Source organism: Acartia tonsa, chromosome 11 (genome assembly GCF_053477335.1).
Source record: "Acartia tonsa isolate MP-2025a chromosome 11, ASM5347733v1, whole genome shotgun sequence".
Taxonomy (NCBI): domain Eukaryota; kingdom Metazoa; phylum Arthropoda; class Copepoda; order Calanoida; family Acartiidae; genus Acartia; species Acartia tonsa.
The window spans coordinates 9732425-9755815 of NC_137270.1; the positions used below are offsets into that span (position 1 = coordinate 9732425).

The window sequence follows — 23391 nt, forward strand, 5'->3', positions numbered from 1 at the left end:
ACGGAACTGTAACAAGAGCTAATGATAACCACGCGGGTACACAGGCTGGCTCTATTGGTCCCCATGGTCATCATGGTGACAATATGACCGTGCCTAATGAAAGCCTCTGGGAGGAAGTTAGGTGCGAGAGGAGGAGTCTTCTAGGTCCCAAACAAAATTTACAAATTGGAACATGGAACGTTAGAACCATGTGTGACTGCTCAAAGTCAAACCAAATTCTACGAGAAATGAAAGTTTACAAACTTGATATACTATGTCTCAGTGAATGTAGACTAAAAGATAGTGGTAAAATGCTGCTAGAAGATGGAACTACACTACTTTTCTCTGGAAATGCAGATCAATGCATTAGAGGTGTAGGAATTGCAATTAGAAAGCAATTTTCAAAATGCCTTCTAGAATGGAAACCCATCAATGACCGGCTAATCAAAGCCAGGTTCAATTCCAAATATGCCAAAACCACTATAATTCAATGTTATGCTCCAACCAACCAAGCAACAGATGATGATAAAGACAATTTCTATGAAATTCTCCAAAGAGAAATTGATCTTGTTCCAAGTCATGATGTCCTTATTGTACTTGGTGATATGAATGCCAAGGTTGGAAGCAATAATAGTGGAAGGGAGCAAGTGATGGGTAAACATGGTCTTGGAGTCATAAATGACAATGGAGAAAGGTTTTGTGAACTGTGCACTAATAATAATCTTGTTATTGGTGGTACAATTTTCCCTCACAAAAGGATTCACAAAGAAACCTGGACATCTCCAGATGGAATTACCAAAAACCAGATTGACCATTTTACCATCAACAAAAAATGGAGAAACTCTCTTCAAGATGTACGTGTCTACAGAGGTGCTGATGTCCACAGTGACCACTACCTCCTTGTAGGAACTCTCAAACTTAAATTGAGAAAGTCGGAAAATCCTGCTAATCCAACAAGGAGAAAGTACGATACAAATAAACTAAAGAATAATGACATTAAACAGCAATTCAAATTAGAGCTGAGAAACCGCTTTCAAATTCTTGAGAATGAAGAAGAATCTCAAACAGAAGAAGATAATTCTGTTGAAGGAAAGTGGAACAATTTCAAATTAGCTTTTCAAAAAACATCTGAAAATGTTCTTGGTTTCAAAAAGAACAAATCTAAGCCATGGATTTCCAATGAGACATGGTCAAAGATTGATGAAAGAAAGAAAATTAAAACTAAGATGTTGGGAACAAATTCACCTGAGACAAAAGAAGAACTAAAAGCAGAATATAGTGAACAGGATAGAAAAGTCAAAAGGAGTGCCAGAAAAGATAAGCGTGATTACATTGAAGATCTTGCTGGTAAGGCAGAAACAGCTGCCATTCATGGTGATTCAAGAGAACTTTATAGAATTACCAAGCTCCTAGCTGGAAAGAAACCAGCATCTTCAAATACACTTAAAAATAAACAAGGTCAAATACTCACCACAGAACGTGAAAAAGCTGATAGATGGGTAGAGCATTTCAAAGAAGTTCTGAATAGACCTGAACCACTAACCATAGCTGATCCTGAAAGTGCAGACAATGACTTAGATATAAATGTTGATGCTCCAACAGATGCAGAAGTCAGAAGAGCTATTGAATCTTTAAAATCTAATAAATCACCAGGAATCGATCTTATTCAAGCTGAAATTTTAAAAGCAGACTTGGATACTTCCACCAAATACTTATCTGATCTATTTCGCGCTATTTGGATGGAAGAAACTATACCTGAAGATTGGTGCAAAGGTGTTATAACAAAGCTTCCTAAAAAAGGTGATTTAAGCAATTGTGACAACTGGAGAGGTATAACTCTTTTGTCCATTGCAAGCAAAGTTTTCTGTAAAATACTTTTATTTCGAATTGAAGATGAAATTGACTTATTACTAAGAGAAGAACAAGCTGGATTTAGAAAGTCAAGAGGTTGTATTGACCAAATTTTTGCTCTAAGAGATATTATAGAACAAGCTTCAGAATGGCAAAAACCTTTATTCATCAATTTTGTAGATTTCAAAAAGGCTTTTGACTCTATATGTAGAGTAGCCATTTGGAGAATTCTCAGAAACTATGGAATTCCTGCAAAAATTGTAAATTTGATAAAATTGTTCTACAACAAATTTGAGTGTTGTGTGGATCTCAATACACAATTATCTGATTGGTTTGAGGTGCAAACAGGAGTTCGACAAGGGTGTATTATCTCACCCATACTCTTTCTTATTGTTATTGACTGGGTAATGAGACAAACCAATGAAGGAAGCAACGGTCTTAGATGGCATGCAGCAAATGTTGATGACCTTGATTTTGCTGATGATCTTGCAATTCTTGCAGATTGCATAACTAATTTACAAAACAAAACCAGCAGACTATCAAATTTTGCTGAACAGACAGGTTTGATTATTAATGCTGACAAAACTAAAGCCATGTACATATCAAATGACAATGCTGTAGCACCTATTATTGTTGACAATAATACAATTGAAGTAGTTGAAGAATTTACATACCTGGGTAGTATTATAAACCCAAAGGAGGGCGCAGCAGCAGATATTAAATCAAGAATTAATAAAGCAAGTGCAACTTTTGCTATCTTAAAACCAGTTTGGAAATCCAATAAATACAGCGAGAGAACCAAAATTAGAATATACAATAGTAATGTTAAATCAATACTAATGTATGGTTCTGAATGTTGGAGAGAAAATGTACAAAATTTCAAGAAACTAGATGCATTTCATAATACATGTCTACGAAGAATATGTAGAATATATTGGCCTGAGAGAATATCTAATAAAAATTTACACAAAAGAACAAATAGTGAAGCAATGTCATTACAAATAAAGAAAAAACGTCTTTCTTGGCTTGGACATGTATTACGCATGAGCAATAGAAGGCTTACTAAACAAACCTTTAAATGGGTACCAGAAGGACAGAGGAAAAGGGGAAAGCCAAAAGGAACGTGGAGAAGGACTATAGAAGCTGATCTTCAAAAAGCTAACCTAACCTTGGATGAAGTAGAGACAGAGGCACAGAATAGAAATGGATGGAGAGCCCTTGTTGCAGCCTTATGTTCCCAGGTGGAATGAAGAGCTGGTACAGGTACAGGTACATCTTGGACGGACGGACGGACGTATGGACGGACGGACCGACCCTAATTATAGAAAAGCTTCTCTTTTAAAAATGTTTAATTTTCTATTCCTTTATCCTAATAATTATTGTTGATCGATATAAATTATATTTATATGCATATTCTGTAATACAAATAATACATAAATAATCCTTTGTTTGTCTTTACCACCATATTTCTTTAAAGTACACTCTTAAATTTTGAATTAATTTAAAACTTTTTGCAGCTTTAAGTGCCTTAGGTTGGCTCAGAAAGATTGTGGCAGATGGTAGTCGATGATTGGATTGGACGATTCTTCGTCCAATCCACCTGGCTTTCTTTATCTGACCAGTTTCTTGCGGCTGTAAGACTGATGCTTAGTGTAGCCTGCATGGTTGGTTGCAGCGGCCGCTCAAGCTAAAAGAGAGGATGCAACTGGTAGCGGCTTGTGGTGAGGCTTATCGGGTGGCTTAGAATCCACGAAGCTGAATTGAAATGTTGTGCCTAGGCTTTTTAGGTTAGCTTCCGCATGGTGTTTGTTACTATTTTATATCTATACTAGCGGCTACCCCCCTAGAGGCCTCTTGGGGCACTTGAGGAGAGAGTCGAATTTAATAATTAAATTTCCTATTATAGATTTTGAAAGAAAAAGTAAAAATAAAAATTTGGGGGGGGGAGCGAAAAAAATTTTTTTTTTTGGGGGGGTGCCCCCCCCCTCATTTTTAATTTTAGTTAAATTTTTTTTAAAAACTATTTTTTTTTTGGGGGGGGGTGGGGGTGTCCCACCCCCCAAGAAAATAGTTATAAACCTTCCCGTGACCTATGAGAAGCTACCCTGTTAAGGAGAACCCGATCGGTTCAGCGGTTAGCGAGATCCTTCGGTACAAACATACAAACACACAAACATCCTGTTACTTTATTATAAGGATATTTAGCTCTATTCTTGATTTTACACATATCATAAAGAAAGAGTTTCCTTTTAATATAATATAATATTGATGATATCATGTTACCGTAAGGTTCAAGAAAATAATAGATGTAATATACTAGATATTTGTTACTAATTGCTACGCTACTTATGAAAATGTTATTTAATACCTATATTTGCGACAACTTTTATTCTATAAATTCCTCCAATTTTTAACATCAACAAAAACCCCGCCCCTCTCGGAGAGAATCGAACCCGGTACTCACGGATAAGGAAACCAACATTCTATAAATAAGCTATGGAGGAGACCAATTATCAGAGGTGAAAAAAGACAATGTAGACAAAAAACTTGTTTCTTATTGTATACTTTAAAATTTCACAGATATTCATGTCTATCAACTTAGCTCAGGGGTAGAGGTGAGGTTCCAGTAGGAAGGTTGTGTGTTCGAATCTATCCATACACTGAATATAAATTTCAATGTCTGTGACATCAATTAATATTTGGTAAAAGTAAAAATATTTTAAAAATTTCATTATAACAACAGTCACTTAAAATATAAAAAAAAGCTTTTTTTATAATTTGTTTAGAGAGTAGATATCATGACAATTGATAAAATTGTAAAACTTTAACATTGGAGGAGTTGAACCTGCAATCTTCCTATCGATTCACTAACATGATTACCCCTACACTAAAGAAGACAAGATTTGGTGCATGAAAATTTAAGTATAGAATACAATACTCTCTCTCCCTCTTTCTATCTAATTGCAAAACTTAACATCAGAGTTAAACCTACATTCTTTCTATCAATACCCTAGCATGATAACCCCTACACTAATGAAGACATGATATTATGCATGAAAATTTAAATATATAAATACAATACTCTCTCTCTCTCTCTCTAATTGTAAAAGTTTAACATTGAAGGAGTTGAACCTGCAATCTTCCTATCTATACCCTAGCTTGATAACCCCTACACTAAAGAAGACAAGATTTTATGCATGAAAATTTAAGTGTAGGATACAATACTCTCTCTCCCTCTCTCTAATTGTAAAACTTTAACATAGTAGGAGTTGAACCTGCAATCTTCCTATCCACACCCTAGCACGTTAACCCATACACTAAAGAAGACAAGACTTTGTAAAATAAAATTTAGGTATAGAATAAAATACTTTCTCTCCCTCACTCATAATTTTTCAGTTTGGCTGAGAACCGGTTATAATCCAACAAACATTAATCAGTTTCAAAGCACTACTGTTATATGTTATTTTTAAAGGAAAGAACAACTTGATGTCAATTATCCCACAATAAAATAATAATTTTTCCGCCACGGTCTAGATCCTGCAACCATTGTAATACAACACTTTGACGCTAACCACCAGACTAAAAAAGAAAGGAATTTTTCCAAAAAATTTAAGGATATGCAAAAAAAAATAACATTGAGTATGGAGGTATGCATAATAAAGGTACGGTACTAAGAAAGAGAGGGAATGTCTGATTGAGCCAATAGGAGAATCGCATCGGAATTTACATTGGATCTCATTGGTTGAAATTATGTACACATTTTCCTACGAAGGCATGTTTTTTTTCATTTCATACATACATAAAAGTCAGCTGTTAACAGTATATTTTCTTAGTAGAAAGCTTTGCGGAATCAGAATTAATTGCCCAAAAATTTCGTTTACAATTTGAAAGCTTGAAACAAAGTTGGATTCTTAAAAAAAAAGTTAGGCTGGCAACTCGCTGGTGAGGCAAAATTATTTTTGTGAAAAATCCTCCAAAATCGAATAAAAAAATTTACAAAAATGAAATAAAATCTTAAGAGGGTTATTAACATATGATTTTGTTTAATTTTTGTAGATTTTTAATGTGCTTTTGTATGATTTTTCACAAAAATAATTTTGCCTCACTATCGAATAGCGAGTCTATCATTTTTTAAGAATCCACATCAGCTTGAGTCGAAAGTAAACAATACTTTTGTCTGCTAGGAATGTTCTCTCTTAGATTTGACGAAAAAAGGGTTCAAAATATTCTTCTACTCTTCTAATTCTATTTATGCATTGTATTATAAACAGCTTTTCGCGGATATAAATATATACAATTATAAGATCAAAGCCAGTTGAATTAGTCATGAAATGTCGAAGGCACGGGCTTAAAAATTGGTTTTAATTTATTCTTAGGAGGGTGGTGGAACCCTCTCTCAAAATAGTTACAAACCTTCCCAGAAACTATGATAAGCTTTCCTGTAAAGGAGAACTATATCGTTTCAGTAGTTTGTGAGATTACTTGGTACAAACAAACAAACAGAGAGCCAAACAAACATCCTGCTACTTTATTATATGGATGATAGCTACAATCTTTTAAGTTACTTGCCGGGATTTGAACTGGAATTCTTAGATAGGTTACGTAAAAATTTGCCCCAAGACCACAGCAGCACAATTGAGATATGGTGATTTTTTTTCATATAAGTATAGCGAAAAAAAGACAACATAATCATTTTTCATAAACATTTCTCTCTCTAATCAAAAAAAATATTAGCTGAAATGGAGTTGAACTCGAAACCTTCCAACTAGCACGGAATAGGTATAAAACAGTAAAATTTAAGTCAGACGTACATTGCCCCTTTCTCTCTCTCTCAAATTGTAAAAACATTTATACAGGTGGATTTGAACTCGCATCCTTCATAACTCAACAATTGTACAATAACCCCTACAGCAAAGAAAACTAGGATTTATATGTTAAAATTTAACTATTATGTACAATACCCCTTTTATTCCGTTCCTCTCTCTAATTAAAATTAGCCGATGCGCCCCCAGCATTTATGGGATCTATATTCAAAGGTATATGGAAGGGCAGAAAAATAGCCTAATACCATACCCAGACTTTTTTTTATAAAAAGAAAACAGCCTAAAACCATCTCATGACCTGTAAGAAGCTTCAATGTAAAGGAGAGCCATATCGGTTCAGCAGTTAGTGAGATCCTTTGCTATAGACAATAACTCTTACTACTTTATATTATAGGCTACGCCCCCAGAAGGCCTCTAGGGGCACTTGAGGAGGGGAGAGTTAAATTTCAAAACCCATTTTTAAATTAAAATTCATAAAAAAAGTAAAAAAAAATTGTAGGAGGGTAGGTATTTTTTTCTAAGGGCGAATTCTCTTGGGAAGGTGGTGGTACCCATTCCCAAAATAGTTATAAAACTTTCAGGAAATTATGAGAGATGCTACCCTATTAAGGAGAATACTTTATTTTAAGGATTGTAAAAATATTAACATAGGTAGATTTTATCTCGGTATTTTCTGATTCAATTTCAAAAACGTTAACTCCTACACTATTGAAGATAAGTTATTGTAATATCAAATTTAAGTCTTGCGTGCATTACCCCCCTCTCCCTCTCTCTCTCTCTCTCTCTCTCTCTCTCTCTCTCTCTCTCTCTCTCTCTCTCTCTCTCTCTCCCTCTCCCTCTCCCTCTCCCTCTCCCCCTCTCTCTCTCTCTCTCTCTCTCTCTCTCTCTCTCTCTCTCTCTCTCTCTCTCTCTCTCTCTCTCTCTCTCTCTCTCTCTCTCTCTGAGAATGAATTCCAACAGTGGTAATAAATAAGTTTGTATATTTCAAATATTTGCAAACTCATAAATAAAAATCTGTAAAATATCATATAAATTAACTCATAACTAAGAGGAATGGTTTGTGTTTAAATCTTAGTATACTTATTTATTTATTACTTCAATTGGAATTGAACATGTTGTGTTAATCACGGAGGTTTAGTTAGCAGAATTTTTACATAATGGAAATAATAAACACGGATATTATGACAGTAAAAATTTTGTCGTAAATTTATGTTACGACTTTAGTTCTCATTTATTTATTAGTACTTTCCTCCCATAGGAGAGTAGGAGATGAGATAAAAAGGATGGATGGGGGGGAATTGTTATATTAGCCAGCCAGAAGGACCATTTTATTAGAGTAGGAGAAAATGTTGCTCCATCCAAATAGTTATTTATCGATTTTGCAGTAATAAAATGGGTGGAGTGGGGGGGATGACCTTTGAAATCCTGATTGGAAGAGGAAAAAAAGGGGGGTTTGCTATATCGGAAACTAAAAGAGGTCTACGTAAAAATATACGGGTATTTTAATACAAAATACAATTTAAGAAAAGATTTTATAGTAATATAGAGCGTATTTTATATTGAAAAACCAATAGAAAGTAAATAAAACATTGAATAAATCTAGCCAATCGCGTGATATTTTTAGAACGCGGCCTCTAGTCCTTGTATAACAGTGAATCACTAGAATAGATCAAATCTAAATGAAAAAGATAAGTATGTCAAATTATAGAATGTAATCAAAAAGATAAAAAAGATCATTATGTTTGAAATGTAAATATTGTATTGTATTGAATCTAACAATTACGAAAATTTCCATGCCAAGTTTGAAATTGATAGGACAATTCTAACATGAAATTAAATAAAAGAGCTATAAATCACTGCACTGGAAGACATATAGACGGGCCAACTATAAATGTAGAAAAATTTCGCTTTTAAAAAGTTTATTTAAATAACACGTTGACATTGTTGTATATCTATTAATTATATCTCTATATTGTAATAAGGTTATATTAACGAAACCAATCTTATTTATAATCCTTCGTAGGCTTAATTTAGATCCAACAACAAAAATAACAAAGAAGGAAAATTGTAAGTATTTGTAACACAGCTTCTCAATAATATATTTTCAACCCAAATTAATTTGTAAACATCCATTCATAGACTTGATAAAAGTGGTAATAATTTGCGCGACTTATTCTAACTAAGTATGAAATACTAGCGGCTTCGCCCCTAGCCTCTAGGGGCTTTTTCCCGAGGAGTTTTGATCAACCTTTTTTTGTGTTATTTAGATTTTTAAAAAAAATATTTTTTTTGGAGGGAGGAAATTTTTTTTTGGGGTGGGGAGGTAAGTTAAATTTTAGTTTTAAAAAGAAAAAAAAAATGTGGGGAGATTTTTCATTTTTGGGGGTTGGGGGTGTTCCATCGCCCAAGAAAATAGCTTAAAACCATCACAGGACCAGTAGGTATATTCCCTTAAGAGTAAAGCTCAATCGGCTCAGTGGTTACTGAGATCTTAAGCTTCAGACAGACAGACAGACTAATAGACAGACAGATAGAAAGACACACAGACAGACAGACAGACGGACAGACAGACATCGTTCTACTTTGTATTATAGATACAAATAATCTTTTATTTTACCTTTACATGTTAAATCTCTGGTGAAAATGGATTTATTATTACTTGGATCTTACACCAGATTTTCATGTTCTCTAATAAAGTTACACAAAACGGGCTAAAATAGCGATCTCCTACATTCACCCTTTTTGCCCCATCACCTCCCCTCCTACTGGACGAACGAACTGTCTAACAAATTATGTCCATGTTTTCAACCTAAATTGACGAAATTTTTTCCATTAATGTAATATTCCAACCCAAAATGAATACGTAAGTATCCAATCTAGAGGCATAGACTTGATGAAATAGAAAATATCTTGTATTTTACCTGTACATGTTATATCTTAGGTGAAATAATAGATTCAAATGTAAAGAATTTATAGCCTGAAACGTCCAAATTATGTTATGATATATAAAAGGTTTTCATTATACTGTTTTGTAGTATTGCGATTTAGAATTTAATTAAGCCACCGGTGTCCTGGATAGGAAACAGGTTTTTTTGACATACGTCTCACAAGACCTACATGGCCATGACTGGGAGACGATGACGGTTCAGTACATGACTTTCGTTAAATCATAGCTGATCATTTTTGTGGATTTTTTTGAAAATTACTTTTATACCCAAATTTTCATAGTTTTTCCCCAAAAAGTCACAATTTTCTCACATTTGCAGCTTAGTTAGCTTAAATTTACACCAGAAAAGTATAGTAAATACAGCTGAACCTAAAAAATGTGTTATCATCAATAACAAAATCTTTAAGAATCAATTGAATAATCTCAGATTTGTAGTCTAGAAATAAAATCAGAGTTGTTTGAAGTTAATATTTGAATTGATGTCTAAACAGCTTTTGTAATTATCTTTAAAAAATATTTCATGTTCCTGTTGCATGCCTCATGACATATTATATTGTTAAAACATAGTTTCTGACTTTGAAATGACCACTCTCTGAGGTTCCACTCATGAAGTTAATACAAACATGCTTCAGAAACAGCAATGATTCTGTTCCAAGTTTTCCTTGGAATATTAACAAGTTATCCTGCTCAATAATTATATTGGTTCCTGGCTGATTTAATGTCTCAACATCAAAACAATATCTGCTTGGGGTATAACATATGTCCATAACCACAGTTGCTATGTTCAAAGTCCTATAATACCATTTATACAAGGCTACAATTAAATATACAACCAGTCCCTGGTTCAAAAGAGCTTGCAGAAAGTTAGTATAGATGGTCTAGATTGAGTCTCTGCCCTTTGTACACACTGGTTGTCTCTACTACTAATTAAATGTCGTAGTGAGAACCATGGTAGACACTCTTGTTCTTTGAAACAAAAGAGTTTCAAGTGGTTCAAACTGTGTTATTTAGATTAAGTAAAAGTCTTTTCAAGGTTTTCATAGGTGAACCTACATAATAATTATAGATACATATTGGATTCTAAGCTGGATGGATAATTTGTAAATTAGTGTATTCAAACATTGTGTTGATATGACTCATGAATGTAAGAGCAGCTAAATCACAGAAAAGCACTTGGCTTGTAGCTTGAAGAAAATAATAGTTGCTTATGACTAGAGTGAATGTGATTGCTGGTTACATGATCATATCCGGATTTCATGCAAGTGTGGTTTTCAATGGTGACTTTAAAACCCAATTTGAAAATAAAACACAGGCAAGTTTTCTGTCCTAAGCAGATCAATACTACCCTTCCTAAAAGCTACCAGTAGTAAAGGGACCTAGGAAGGTGTTAAACAGGAAGACCACAATATAGAATTAGCAAAGCAAGAATAAAGGGCAGTTTGTCTATCAAATGGTGTTAGATTTGGAATCATAGGCCCACCTGACTTTAGCATATCAATCAGCAGAGTAGTCGAAAACCATGTTGAATTTCTGAGTATTAGAAAATGAGAGGACAGGAGCTCTTAGCTGAAGCAAGGGAGTCTTAAAGACCATGTAGCTAGATGCATGGCAGTCTAGGCTTTCGCCCATGGAAAGATCTCTCATGACAGTAGCTGGTTCTATGAAACCAAAGGAAGTAAAAAGTAAGAATACTTGAAATTTTATTCTGAATCTTGAGGTAATCCCTTCATGTGGCAAAAGTCAAGCCACAAGCTCAATAGCAAACAAGTACCAAAATGGGAAGTTGAAAAGAACTTTGAAGAAAGAGTCAAAAGTGTGTGAAATTTATGATTAACAAACAATGTTAGAATTATAAACTAACCTCCATCAAGATTTATAGGCTGGGTGAACTATGTTGAGCCAGCTAGAATAGAGGTCTAGCTATACCAGGTTGGAAAAAGGTACCCTGTTTAGTGGACATTAATATGAAGCATACTTGTTAAATTTGGAAGGACATAGACGGTAACTTCAACGTCTTAAAACATGGATCAAGAAGTTTCAACAGGTGGATTGATAGGGGAGAAAGTTTTTGTGAAAGAAATTTGAGGGCATAAACATTATGTTGCTTAGTCAAAGGCAAAGTCAGATAGATTGAATCATGTTGAAGTTAGGTGAAAGCCTATGGAGGCCAGAAGCAGTTCTGACTTGCAAATTTATTGTTGAACATTAATTCAAAATAATTAACTCTTACTCAATTTCTGACTAAAAATCTTTTTCCATTCATTTTAAAAGATCTTGTTGTAGGTGATAGCACAATCTTCAGTACAGCTGTTATTTATTATACTTTTCTTGCATAAATTTATGCTAACTAAGCAGCAAATGGGAGAAAATTGAGATTTTTTGGGAAAAAACTATGAAATTTTGGGTAAAAAAGTAATTTTCAAAAAAATCCACAAAAATGATCAGCTGTGATTTAGCGAAAGTCATGTACTGAACCATCATCGTCTCCCGGTCTTGACTACATAGGTCTTGTGAGACGTATGTGAAAAAAAACCTGTTTCCTATCCAGGACACCGGTGAAGCAAGTCATGCTTGATTTCAAACTTTGCATGCTTAGTGCTTACTCTTAGGTTAAAAAAAGTTGAAAGCTACTTTTACATGAAATTTTAGTTTATTATTTTGATTTTTGAAGTGGTGATTACTACATCGATTAGGCTATATATTTGGGATGACACATATACATATTTCCAGCTTATGCCTTCAATGTAATACTGTGTGAAGTTTAAATTGAGTTTTTGTGTGAAAGTTTGATAATATATTGTATATGATCTCTCATTGTGTTACATTATAATATATTATAGATTTGGACAGGTACTTTTATTAAAATAAGTTTAAAAGTGTGCCTTCTGCTTAAATGTCAGATGCTTGACACTTACAGAAAGAGTATTGGGTAATTACTCTAATGGTAAGTTTAAATGTAAAACTTCAGCAATAGCAAAAAAATGTCGGCTTAATGTGGGGAAGGTGTCGGTTTCGAGTCTTGAATACACCGGGTCATACCAGAGACGTTGCAAATTATACAACATACTGCTACTCTGTCATGTGTGTGACATTAATATTTAATACTAAGGTTAGGGGGAAAGTCTTGGGCCCTTGATAGTTACATGAACAGTTAGGACTTCCCGTGAAATGTTTTGCAACGGGTGTTTACATTCCGAGAGTTTGGACAAAAAAAATGCTTTTCTAGTGCCATGGACACTAGCCTCCCCCTTACAAATGGATTTATCATTACTTGGATCTTTCTCCAGATTATCATGTACTCTAACAAAATAAAACCTGAAGCTTGCTAAAAAAGCGATCTTTCCATACCCCTCTCTTAGTCCATGCACTCCCCTCCTTCTGGATGGACAACTGACCAATCATAGATGACCATGTTAGCAAACTAAATTGACGACAATTTTTCCCTGTCATAATATCCACCTATATTCTATATCCGTTCCCATACAAGCGATTTGAAATTTTCTTGTGAATGAAAGACAAATGTAGCTAAAACAAGAGGTTAAGAGGTTGATTGTGTATTTGTAATATAGATAAATAGTAGATTACAAGTTATAGAATATTGAAAAATGTTTGTTTGTTCGAGCCCTTCAGTTTATTTAATTTCTATTAATATCTCTCCACGTCTGTGATATATTAAAATACATTATATTATACCTGTATTTTTATTTCCATTTATTGTTAGGCTTCTTACGATTTTAAATATGCTTAAACCTTTATATGTCCTGTTCTACTATAAAAACAGAATTATACATGAGAATCAGCAATATTACAACGAAAAGAAAACTATTATAAAGTGAAAATAAAGAATATTTTTACACATTTTGTAAATACATTGATTAAAATATAAAAATTTGATCAAGCATAAAATAAAGATTATAAGATTCTAGTTAATAATAATAAAGTCTTCAAATGTTGTTATAAACAACTGTACTTATATAGTTTTTTATCTTAAATAGGATGCAAGAAAATCTTATTTCGTCCAAAGTTCTATAATTTTCATTGTAGAATAAAGGATAGATGGAACTTGATTTAAAATCATAAATGTCTCAATGGACATATGGACGAATAAATCATAGAATAGATACTAATTGATCATGCGATTCGTCACCAACAAAATCTGACATCTAATTTAAATAGCAGCCAAGCTTTTTTATGACGTTAATTTGGAGAAAATATTTTGTTTTTGATACAATAGCAATAAATGAAATATCCATTGCAAGCCAACATTTTGGTCTGTGCTGTCAAAATGAGTAATCTATTTTCTTCTCCTATATAAAAATTGTTGTTCAGACAGTACAGCTATTTTTGTAAATATATTTTTTTTTCATTGTATTAAAATTGTATATGTATTGCAGGATAGAATTACTTACTCCTGTTTGTCACTTTTTCTATCTGTCTTTATTGCTGACTGCATGACTATTACCTTTTTTCCTTTAAAAGCATGATTCACTGCTTTACTGACTTTATTTTTCTTTATAATCAGTAAAATAGCCCTTGGCAGGGTTTAGGCCAGCTGTATGCAGAAGGTGGTGGAGGTTTACCCAACCCACTGGCAAAATAAAAGTGGTCGGATACTAAGTGTTTTCCCACTACAACTGTTCAAGGGTCTACACCCCCCGGATACACCCCCGTAAAATGGCCAATGGGGTGTCAAGGCACAAAAATTTAACACACCCCTTAGTTATAGAGGATGTAAAAAACTTTTTGCCTTTTGACAATTTTCGATGCGCTTCGCAAACACCCCTCTGAAAGAATCCTGTGTTCTGTTTACGGCTATCTTGCGGTAAGTTGTGAGGTAGCTTTGTATAAACATTTGAAAAACTTTGAAGAAGAAAGAGCAAGAGTTTTTCTCTCAAAAATAAAGGTACTAAGAAAGAGAGGTAATGTCTGATTGAGCCAATAGGAGAATCGCATCGGTACATACATTTAATTTCGTTGGTTGAAATTTTGTACACATTTTGTTACGAACGCATGTTTTTTTTCATTTCATACATAGATAAAAGTCAGCTGTAAACAGTATATTTTCTTATCAGAATTAATTGCCCAAAAATTTCGTTTAAATTTGAAAGCTTCGAAAAGTTAGGCTGGCTACTCGCTGGTGAGGCAATATTAGTTTTGTGAAAAATCCTCCAAAATCGAATAAAAAAATTTTCAAAAATTAAATAAAATCTTAAAAGGGTTATTAACATATGCTATTTTGTTTAGTTTTTGTAGATTTTTAATGTACTTTTAGATGATTTTTCACAAAAATAATTTTGCCTCACTATCGAGTAGCGAGTCTATCATTTTTAAGAATCCACATCAACTTGAGTCGAAAGTAAACAATACTTTTGTCTGCTAGAAATGTTCCTTCTTAGATTTGAAAAAAAGGGTTCAGAATATACTTCTATTCTTAAATTTCTATTCTCTCAAACATGTTTTTATAAATTACACAGAATAAAAAAATTAAGAGTTTGAAAAAGTATTTTCTAGGAATATTTAGATTTAAAATGTTCCCAAGTAATTAAGCTGTGTGTTTAATGACAGCTTTACGTTGATATCAAAATAAAAAATTGAAGGATTAAAACCAGTTTTATTAGCACTGAGGGGCCGAATGCCAGGGCTAATAAACTACTAATAGTTTCATGATTGTTCATTTAAAATGCGTAAATTTTTTTATGATACTATGATATACGTTATTTTTCAGTATGGCTAAGACCCGGTTCTAATCCAGTGGATATCATCGGTTTTGAAGCCATACTAGAAAAATTATTACACTAGATTTATATTGACTTTAAGGCAGGCTATTTTACCTCAATGTCCTTTTGTAAATTAATTTTAAAAGCGTTGAGCTTAGATTTGTTGACCTCATTTATAAAATAAATTTGAATGATTTGATTTTTTCCACAATGCAATGTATAGGAATATTTTATAATCTTAATATTTAAAAATAAAAATATTATAATATTTTAAAAACTTGGTTTATAAAAAGAGGAAAATATTAACAAAAAGTAGACTCATTTCTTGCTTATATTAAGAAGAAAAACATTGATAAATGAATTTAGGAAATAATATCTTAAACTACACAATTTTTTTCCTGTTTACCAAAGCAAGGCTTCTTTTTAGGCTTTTTTTTGTCAGTTGTTCATAAAAGACGTAAATGTACACAAATGCAAACACATTAATTTGACTATTACCATATGATGCGTTACTAAATCAAATTGGTACACTAAAAAAATACATTCTAAAAATAAATATTTTGTTATTATTTCAAAGCTTTTATTTTAAATTTTGATAAATATTTATCTATTTTTGTTTTTATCTTTTAAGCTAAAGATTAACTTATATAATATTATAAAATGTTTTATTTAAAAATAACAAAAATATTGATAAAATGATGAAATAAATATTTCAACAAATATTTTAATGGTATGGTTCAGATTTACAGCAAAGCTTCTTAAAGGTTAATAGTAGATTTAAAACTATTTGAGGGAGGAGACCTCCACCCTCTCAAAAGATATTGCCCATAGAATAAAAACCCCCTCTAAAATTTTTTAAATTAGAGTTTAAAGTTGTGAGTCGTCTTATCCCTCAAATTCCCTCTAGGAGCGTAGATATATGACTCATAAAATAAAAACAAATAATTTAATTTAATATACAAGCAGAAAGATTATTAGAGATATAATAATTATTAGGACTGAATGTATTTGGAAGAATCTATTAGTAAAGATTGGAGACTAACAAAAAGGTATGGTTTAAATATCAAACACTTTACTAAATTCAAACAGACACAAAATTTCAAATTAATCATAGAGATCTAATAATATTTTAAAATATAAAATAAAAGCTTACAATCACTTTAAATTTAAAGTTTACTTATGGTATACAATAGTCTATGGATAGAAACACCAAGGCTCGACAGCCACCTTTGATCCTCAGGGGAATCAACCTTTTACAATTTTAAAAATCAACTGGAAGTCTAAACCAGACCCAAATATGACAATTCCAATTTTAAAACATGTTCAAAGCATCCAAACGGGTCTAAAATTGAGGCTTTGTTGCGGCTGCCGAGTCCTGGGATATATGCCATTTCCTGGAATTTGGTAACTGCCTGCGCCAGATATTCTGAAAGAAAATAATTATCTAAATATGTGAATAATTTCCTCACGGCTAGAGTTATGTAATATGTAGCAAATAGCAATTTTTATTATTTTTTTAAAATCAGAAAACCATGAGAAAGTAATAATATTGAAATCTACATAATATCCTAAGACTACTTGATGCACTAATTATAGAAAATTGGCGAAACGCACTAAATAGATATATTAATCCCTCTCTAGTTCCAAAAAATTCTGGAAAAAAGAAAGTTTTTTTATGTACAATTAAGAAAATTGAAAGCCAATAAGTATTTTAAGCACAAATCTTTAGTTGAAGGTGCATGAAACTTTTATATAAAGAGACAAATTTAAAAAAAAAATTTTGATCGAAATATTCAAATTTGACTTTATATATCCTTCAAATATGTGACGTCAATCGGATTTGTGCGGATAAACGTTGTTGCATTTGTTCATTTTTTTACGAGGCACTATCAAAAGCTTCAAGGTGCATAGTATAAAGATTATAGAAACAACAAGGATGACAACATCCATAAGTAGCGAAGCTCAAAAATCATGGATAAATTATCAAGAGAAAATGAACTATAGAGCAATTTCATAAAAAAAACTTTTTAAATCACGAAACCTTGTAACATTTATAATGTGAAAAATATAGGAATCGATCTAGCACCTCAACCAATAAGCAAATATTAAGGAAACTTTGTGGGGAGATGTAAATTCCTAACTTATTTTCTTCCTAAAAATGTCAGCCGTCTATTTCGAATAGGAATAAAGGAAATCATGAAAACTTAAAAATCTAGGAATCGAACTAGCACCCAAAACCAATCGGCAAATCTCAATAAATCTTAATATAAGTATGCAGAATATTAAGGTATTTAATCCCTCAAAATTTCAGCCGTCTATCTTGAATAGGAGTTGAGAAAATCATGAAAACTTAGCACCCCCATTAATTAACGAATCTTAATGAAACTTGGTAAAAATATTAAGAATATTAACATAATTAATCTCTAAAAATTTCAGGACTGACCGAATTGTAGAGTAGCTTCGAAACTAAAAATAGGTACATAGCTATTAACTAATTACGGAACGAATGCAAAAAATTCTTTTATTCAGAAAGTATAAATAAAATAAATGATAGATAGATAGATTGAGTAGAGAATGATTTAGTGTATCTGTGCATTACATTTATTATTGTTTATGATGTATTCAAACCTAAGATTAGGATTATTCCGGACAATTATGGTAAATACTAAAGCAGTAGGTTGTTTGTCACTTAAATGGCTAGACATGTAGGTTTAAAAGTAAAGTTATGAGTTTCTTACTAGATTTTCTTAGTTGATAAATACCCCAAAAGATTATTCCTCGTGGGATTTTAAAAACGATTTTAATAAAAGAAATGAAGTAGGGCCAAACTAAAAAAGTTTATTAAATTTTGAAAATTAAGCATTTATCTTTGTGTTCTTAAATGAAGTTATTAAACAAGGGATAATAAATCAAATCCCTTCGAAATCTTATGTGTCAGTTCAGCTTTGGTAATATATGGTAAAAGAAATGGGTGGAAGGTTATGTATTCTTATTATTACTTTTATTATCTGAACTGTACGAAATATTCCGATTCATGTATTTTCATGATGATTAGGAACATTAGAGGAAAAAGAAAAAAAAGCATAATGTTTATGATTTACCAAAAGTATACTGAAAATAAGCTATAATAATGGATCTACAATATAAGGGGATATTATGACAGGGGAAAAATTGTCGTCAATTTAGGTAGCTAGCATGGAACTCTTTTATTGGTCAGATCGTTTATTCGGGAGGAAGGGAGAGGGTGTGGTAAAGGTAAATTTTAGCCCTCTGCGAGTTTCACTTTATTAGAGTACATGAAAATCTAGTGTAACATCCAAGTAATAATAAATGTATTTCTATAATGGCGAAGAATGACAGAGCAATTCTGTAATTGTAAAGGAATATTATTCCCTAAAGTAATTCTGTGTAGTGTGTGTAAGTTCTAAAAGATCTCGTTTACGGCTGGACATTGATATTTATGTTCAAGGAAGCTAATCAATGGCCCAAGTCAGCTTTTAAAATTCGATAATGTGAAGCAGATAATAAAAAAAAAACGGTAATAGAAAGTTTTTGAAATAATTTTCATGCATTAACTAAATCTATTTAGTTTTCGACTGAATGAACTATTTTTCCCTAGCTTATAAAATCCCTAATTCATAGACGGTCAACCATCGATCACAGAATTCATGACGGTTGTTCTTTGAGCCTGTAGCGATTGAGTTATATTTTCGGATCATGGAAAGAAAACGAAGTTGCGGTTTTCGTCGTATTTTCCCAGACTTTTGATAGGTTATGTTAACTAAATGATAATGATTGCCTCGCATGGTTAGAGCCTCTCCACTGGGGCTAGATGTAGGAGAAAAGCTACTGTGAAAATACGGCGAAACCCGCTACTTCGTTTTCTTTCCATGATCCATATTTTCCTCAGAAGTAAAAAAAACAAACACTCCTCCTTATTTCTACTTTTTCAAAATAAGAGGATTGGGTTTCTGTGCTCGATGAGGCACTTTTGAGGAAACCACAATCTATACTTAGATTTCCTCGCTTAGAACTTAATCATGCTTGTATTGTATTGTATAAGATAAACAAATGGCTTGGCACACTGCTATGCTATTGTCACAGATTCTCAAACTATTTCCCTTACATTTTATATGATTGACTGCTTTATACCACCCCACCAGAGTCACACTGGTACCCAAAGTTTTATAACATTGGGGACTTTTATCAAATATTTATTGATTTGTTACTTTAAACTAATAGTGTTAAAACTATCAAAACAACAATTTTAATCTGCAAAAGGGGTAATTTTTAATCATCATTGGGGATGTACTCAATTTATCGGCCATTTCCTGCACCATACATATTTCATGATGAGCAATCAAATTGATAAAGGGGGGTAATTTAAAAGGCCTTAATGAATTGATAAGGAAAATGTATCAAATCTTTTTATGCCATTGGAGAACAAAAGTAAAGTAAATAAAACATTTTTTGTTCTTTACACATAAATACAATAACATTGGTTACTCTTTGTCTATATAATCAAATGATTTTTAGTAGCGGAGCTACTCCATATTATAAATGCTTCTTTGCAATTATTCCTTATGCTAGTTTTCTTTCTAAGGGGAGAGATATTTGTTTCTAGGGCAATTTCTCTTTGGAGGGTGAAGGCAACCTTCCCCAAAATAGTTATAACTTTCCCTAGATAATAAAAATATTCATGTAAAGGAGAACCATATCGGTCTGGTGAATAGCAGGATTCTTTGATACAAACACTTAGACAGACAAACATTATGTTACTTTTATGTAGAGGATAGAAAGTGTTAATATGAAGCACAAACTTACCCTTGCTTTCTTACAGATTATTACTCCATGGCACTCTATCTACTCTACATATTAATGTATAACATCTGACAAAGCAGCAGTAGGAACCATTTTTATTCCTTAAGCGATTATATCAGGTGGCTGATATTCGAACTCATCACCTAACCGACGACGAGCGATTGCGATATGTGTTAATCCATTGTCGTGGGTATTTTTTTGTTTTCTGTTCTAATTTGTTAAAAATTCTTCAGTTAGAAGTACATGTTATAACATAATACAATGATGTATAATACATATAATAATATCCCTTTTCCTGATAATAATAACAAATCTATCATAATTGTATGAATCTATGACTGACATAAAAGTGAAGGATTACACACAAAATTGCATACAATAACGGGATAAACGGATAAATAAGTAAATGGTTTTTTGTCGTCTAAATGGCGTATATTGATGGTGATTAAAAGATACTTAATATTTTAGAAATTGATAATAATAACTAACAGTTTGACCTGTGAATTGCAGTTGATAGGTATAGCTGGCACTAAAAGAATCATCTACCTGAAGTGTCCTGACCGTTCTGCTGACAATAACAGGCTACAAAATATTTTTTTCTTCAGAAAGCCAACAAAAAAGGAATTTGGATCATGGAAAGAAAACGTAGTAGCGGGTTTCGACGTATTTTCACATTAGCTTTTCTCCTATTTCTAGCCACTGCGGGGCCTATTTTCTAACCCTGCGGGGCAATCATTAACATCTACCCAACCTAACCTAAAATAACCAATCAAAAGCTATTGTGAAAATACGACGAAACCCACTATTTCGTTTTCATTCCAAGATCAAGGAATTTTAAAAAAATCTAAGTCAATAATTTAACTAAACATATTTTTTTATTTCTGAAACACTTTTGCAGCTAACTTTGTTTTCACATGCCTCTGAAGTACATACACACATGCAAACTAAAACTTTTATCAAATTTATGTGAATTATAAGAATAAGAAAACTGAAAAATATATAATAAGAATAAATGTAATATTGTAATAATCTATAGACTTGAAAGTTTTTGAAATACTACACCTAGTATTTTTTAGGGACTTTCAAAACTGGATAGGTGTATTTTGTTATTATATTTTTTCAAAAACCTTGTGGAGGGGTAAGGGAAAAGGAAAAACTACTTATAACCCCCCCCCCCCCCCCCAGTAAATAACAGGAGACAGATAATTAGCGCAGGTAAGAAAACAATAAAAATATCTTTAAAAAAAGTTCAAAAAAGCAGTAACATTCAAGATTCTATTTCCAAATACATACCATAGTTATAGAGTAGCCTCGTGCTAGCTAATAATACATATACATATTATTCATTAATATATTATTTATATGCAATATACATGTTATATATCAATCAGAGATAGAATGATAGAACAATAGACGATAATTTAATCCAATTATTATAAACATAAATACCCAATTTGCAGATTAAAGTTGTTGGTCGAAGCATGTGGATAAAATACTTAGGAAGTTAAGTAAATCAATGACAGAACGAGTTTAAAAACTGTAGGTCAAAGTTTCATAATTTTATCCATTGTCCCCCACTCTCTCTCTCTCTCTCTCTCTCTCTCTCTCTCTCTCTCTCTCTCTCTCTCTCTCTCTCTCTCTCTCTCTCTCTCTCTCTCTCTCTCTCTCTCTCTCTCTCTCTCTCTCTCTCTCTCTCTCTCTCTCTCTCTCTCTCTCTCTATCTCTCTATCTCTCTCTCTCTGGTATAAATAAAAGCGTGAAGACATAACATTTCATTATTAGGTTATTCAATAAATGTAGCATGTATGTGCTATTCTACTAAGGAATTGTATCATCATATTCTACTTCATTATAATACTTCTGATTTTGACTGATTAGAATTGATGGACGATTATAGCAAAACAAATCGGTTCAGTGGTTGCTTGGATTACATAATTAAAATATAGATAAACGTCATACTATTTTTTAAAATCTACCAGTAACACCCGTATTTACACCTAAAGGTACTTTAATGAGAAAAAGGAAAATTTTTGAAAGGGTTAATTTTATAAGGTTATTTTTTCTATGGAGAATTGAGTTAGCCTTCCAGAATATAGTCAAAATGCTTCCTGGGTCAAGCTCCTTAGCGAGTTCTGACTATAAAGACAGACACTCCTTTCCCTTTTATAGTAATCATCAAATTATTGTGCAATTTATTGACATTTTATTTTGACTACAATGTATAAACTCTATTATGGTGTTATGGTAATTTAGTACAATATTGATTACAATATACTTATTAGATATGCACTTTATATGAAACAAGTGGTTGAGACCCTAGCAACTAGGGGATCTTTATGTTTTAGGGTGAGGAAGGGGTAAGAAAAAATGCATATATACAGATTTTCAAATCCCCTAGTCCTATTATATTACGTAATAAGGTTTTTATGTCTGTAGCTTAAGATTTCTATAACTGCTGAACCGATCAAGTTCTCCATTTTAGAGAATTTTACATGGATCCAGGGATGATTTTTTAAATTTTTGTTTAGGCTACTTTTCTGCCCCTTTCTTACCCCTTTAAAGACCTTTAAAGAGTTCCTAGATGCTCGGGGCACAGGCGCTAGTTTCTATGCAAAATCTTACAAAACAATTGTTATTGCTGCGCTACGTATGGACAAAATTTGTCCTTGTTTATATAATTGCCACAACATAAAACAAATTTGGCACTAGGTTTTACTTTTGTCCCCCAAATAAAACAATAGCATCAAGTAAATGTTTCTGGCACTTTGCTTTTAAGCAATTTCTTTTTTAAAACAAGGCTTCCTACATATACTGTAGGTCCGTTAAGTAAGAGTTTGTCAATCATTTTAAAACTTTTCATGGTGATTCCAGTAACAATTTAGGTACAATTTTTAAAGCTTAGCAAATCTAGAATCAATATCTCAAAGTTCGTATGTTCATTTTAATCATTATGGTTTTAGGCTTTTGATAAATACTTTATAAGCTATGCTCATCCTATTAAATTGACTTTTGGAACACGGATTCCTAGAATCATTAGGTATAAATTATAAGCATTATATTTAAGTCTTAAAATGTAAGTTTTAATTATATTCTAGTTTAAATTTGTATATTTTTAAATGTAACGTTATTTTGGTCTTTCTCTCATACCCCTCTTTAAAAAGAAGTTTACCTTTTTTCGAATTTAATTTTTTCCTTAGAAAATTTAATTTTCATAAAATATTTTTCTATATATTAATTGTTTAGTTATGTGTCT

General features: G+C 32.3%; 1 protein-coding gene across 1 annotated transcript; it reads left to right on the plus strand.

Annotated features, from left to right (window-relative positions):
* Positions 1-290: 290 nt before the first annotated feature.
* LOC145332530 (uncharacterized) lies at positions 291-1953 on the plus strand. Its single transcript, XM_080177530.1, has 2 exons — positions 291-1809; positions 1895-1953. The coding sequence occupies exons 1-2, from the start codon at positions 291-293 to the stop codon at positions 1951-1953; spliced, it is 1578 nt and encodes a 525-aa protein (XP_080033656.1).
* Positions 1954-23391: the final 21438 nt, after the last annotated feature.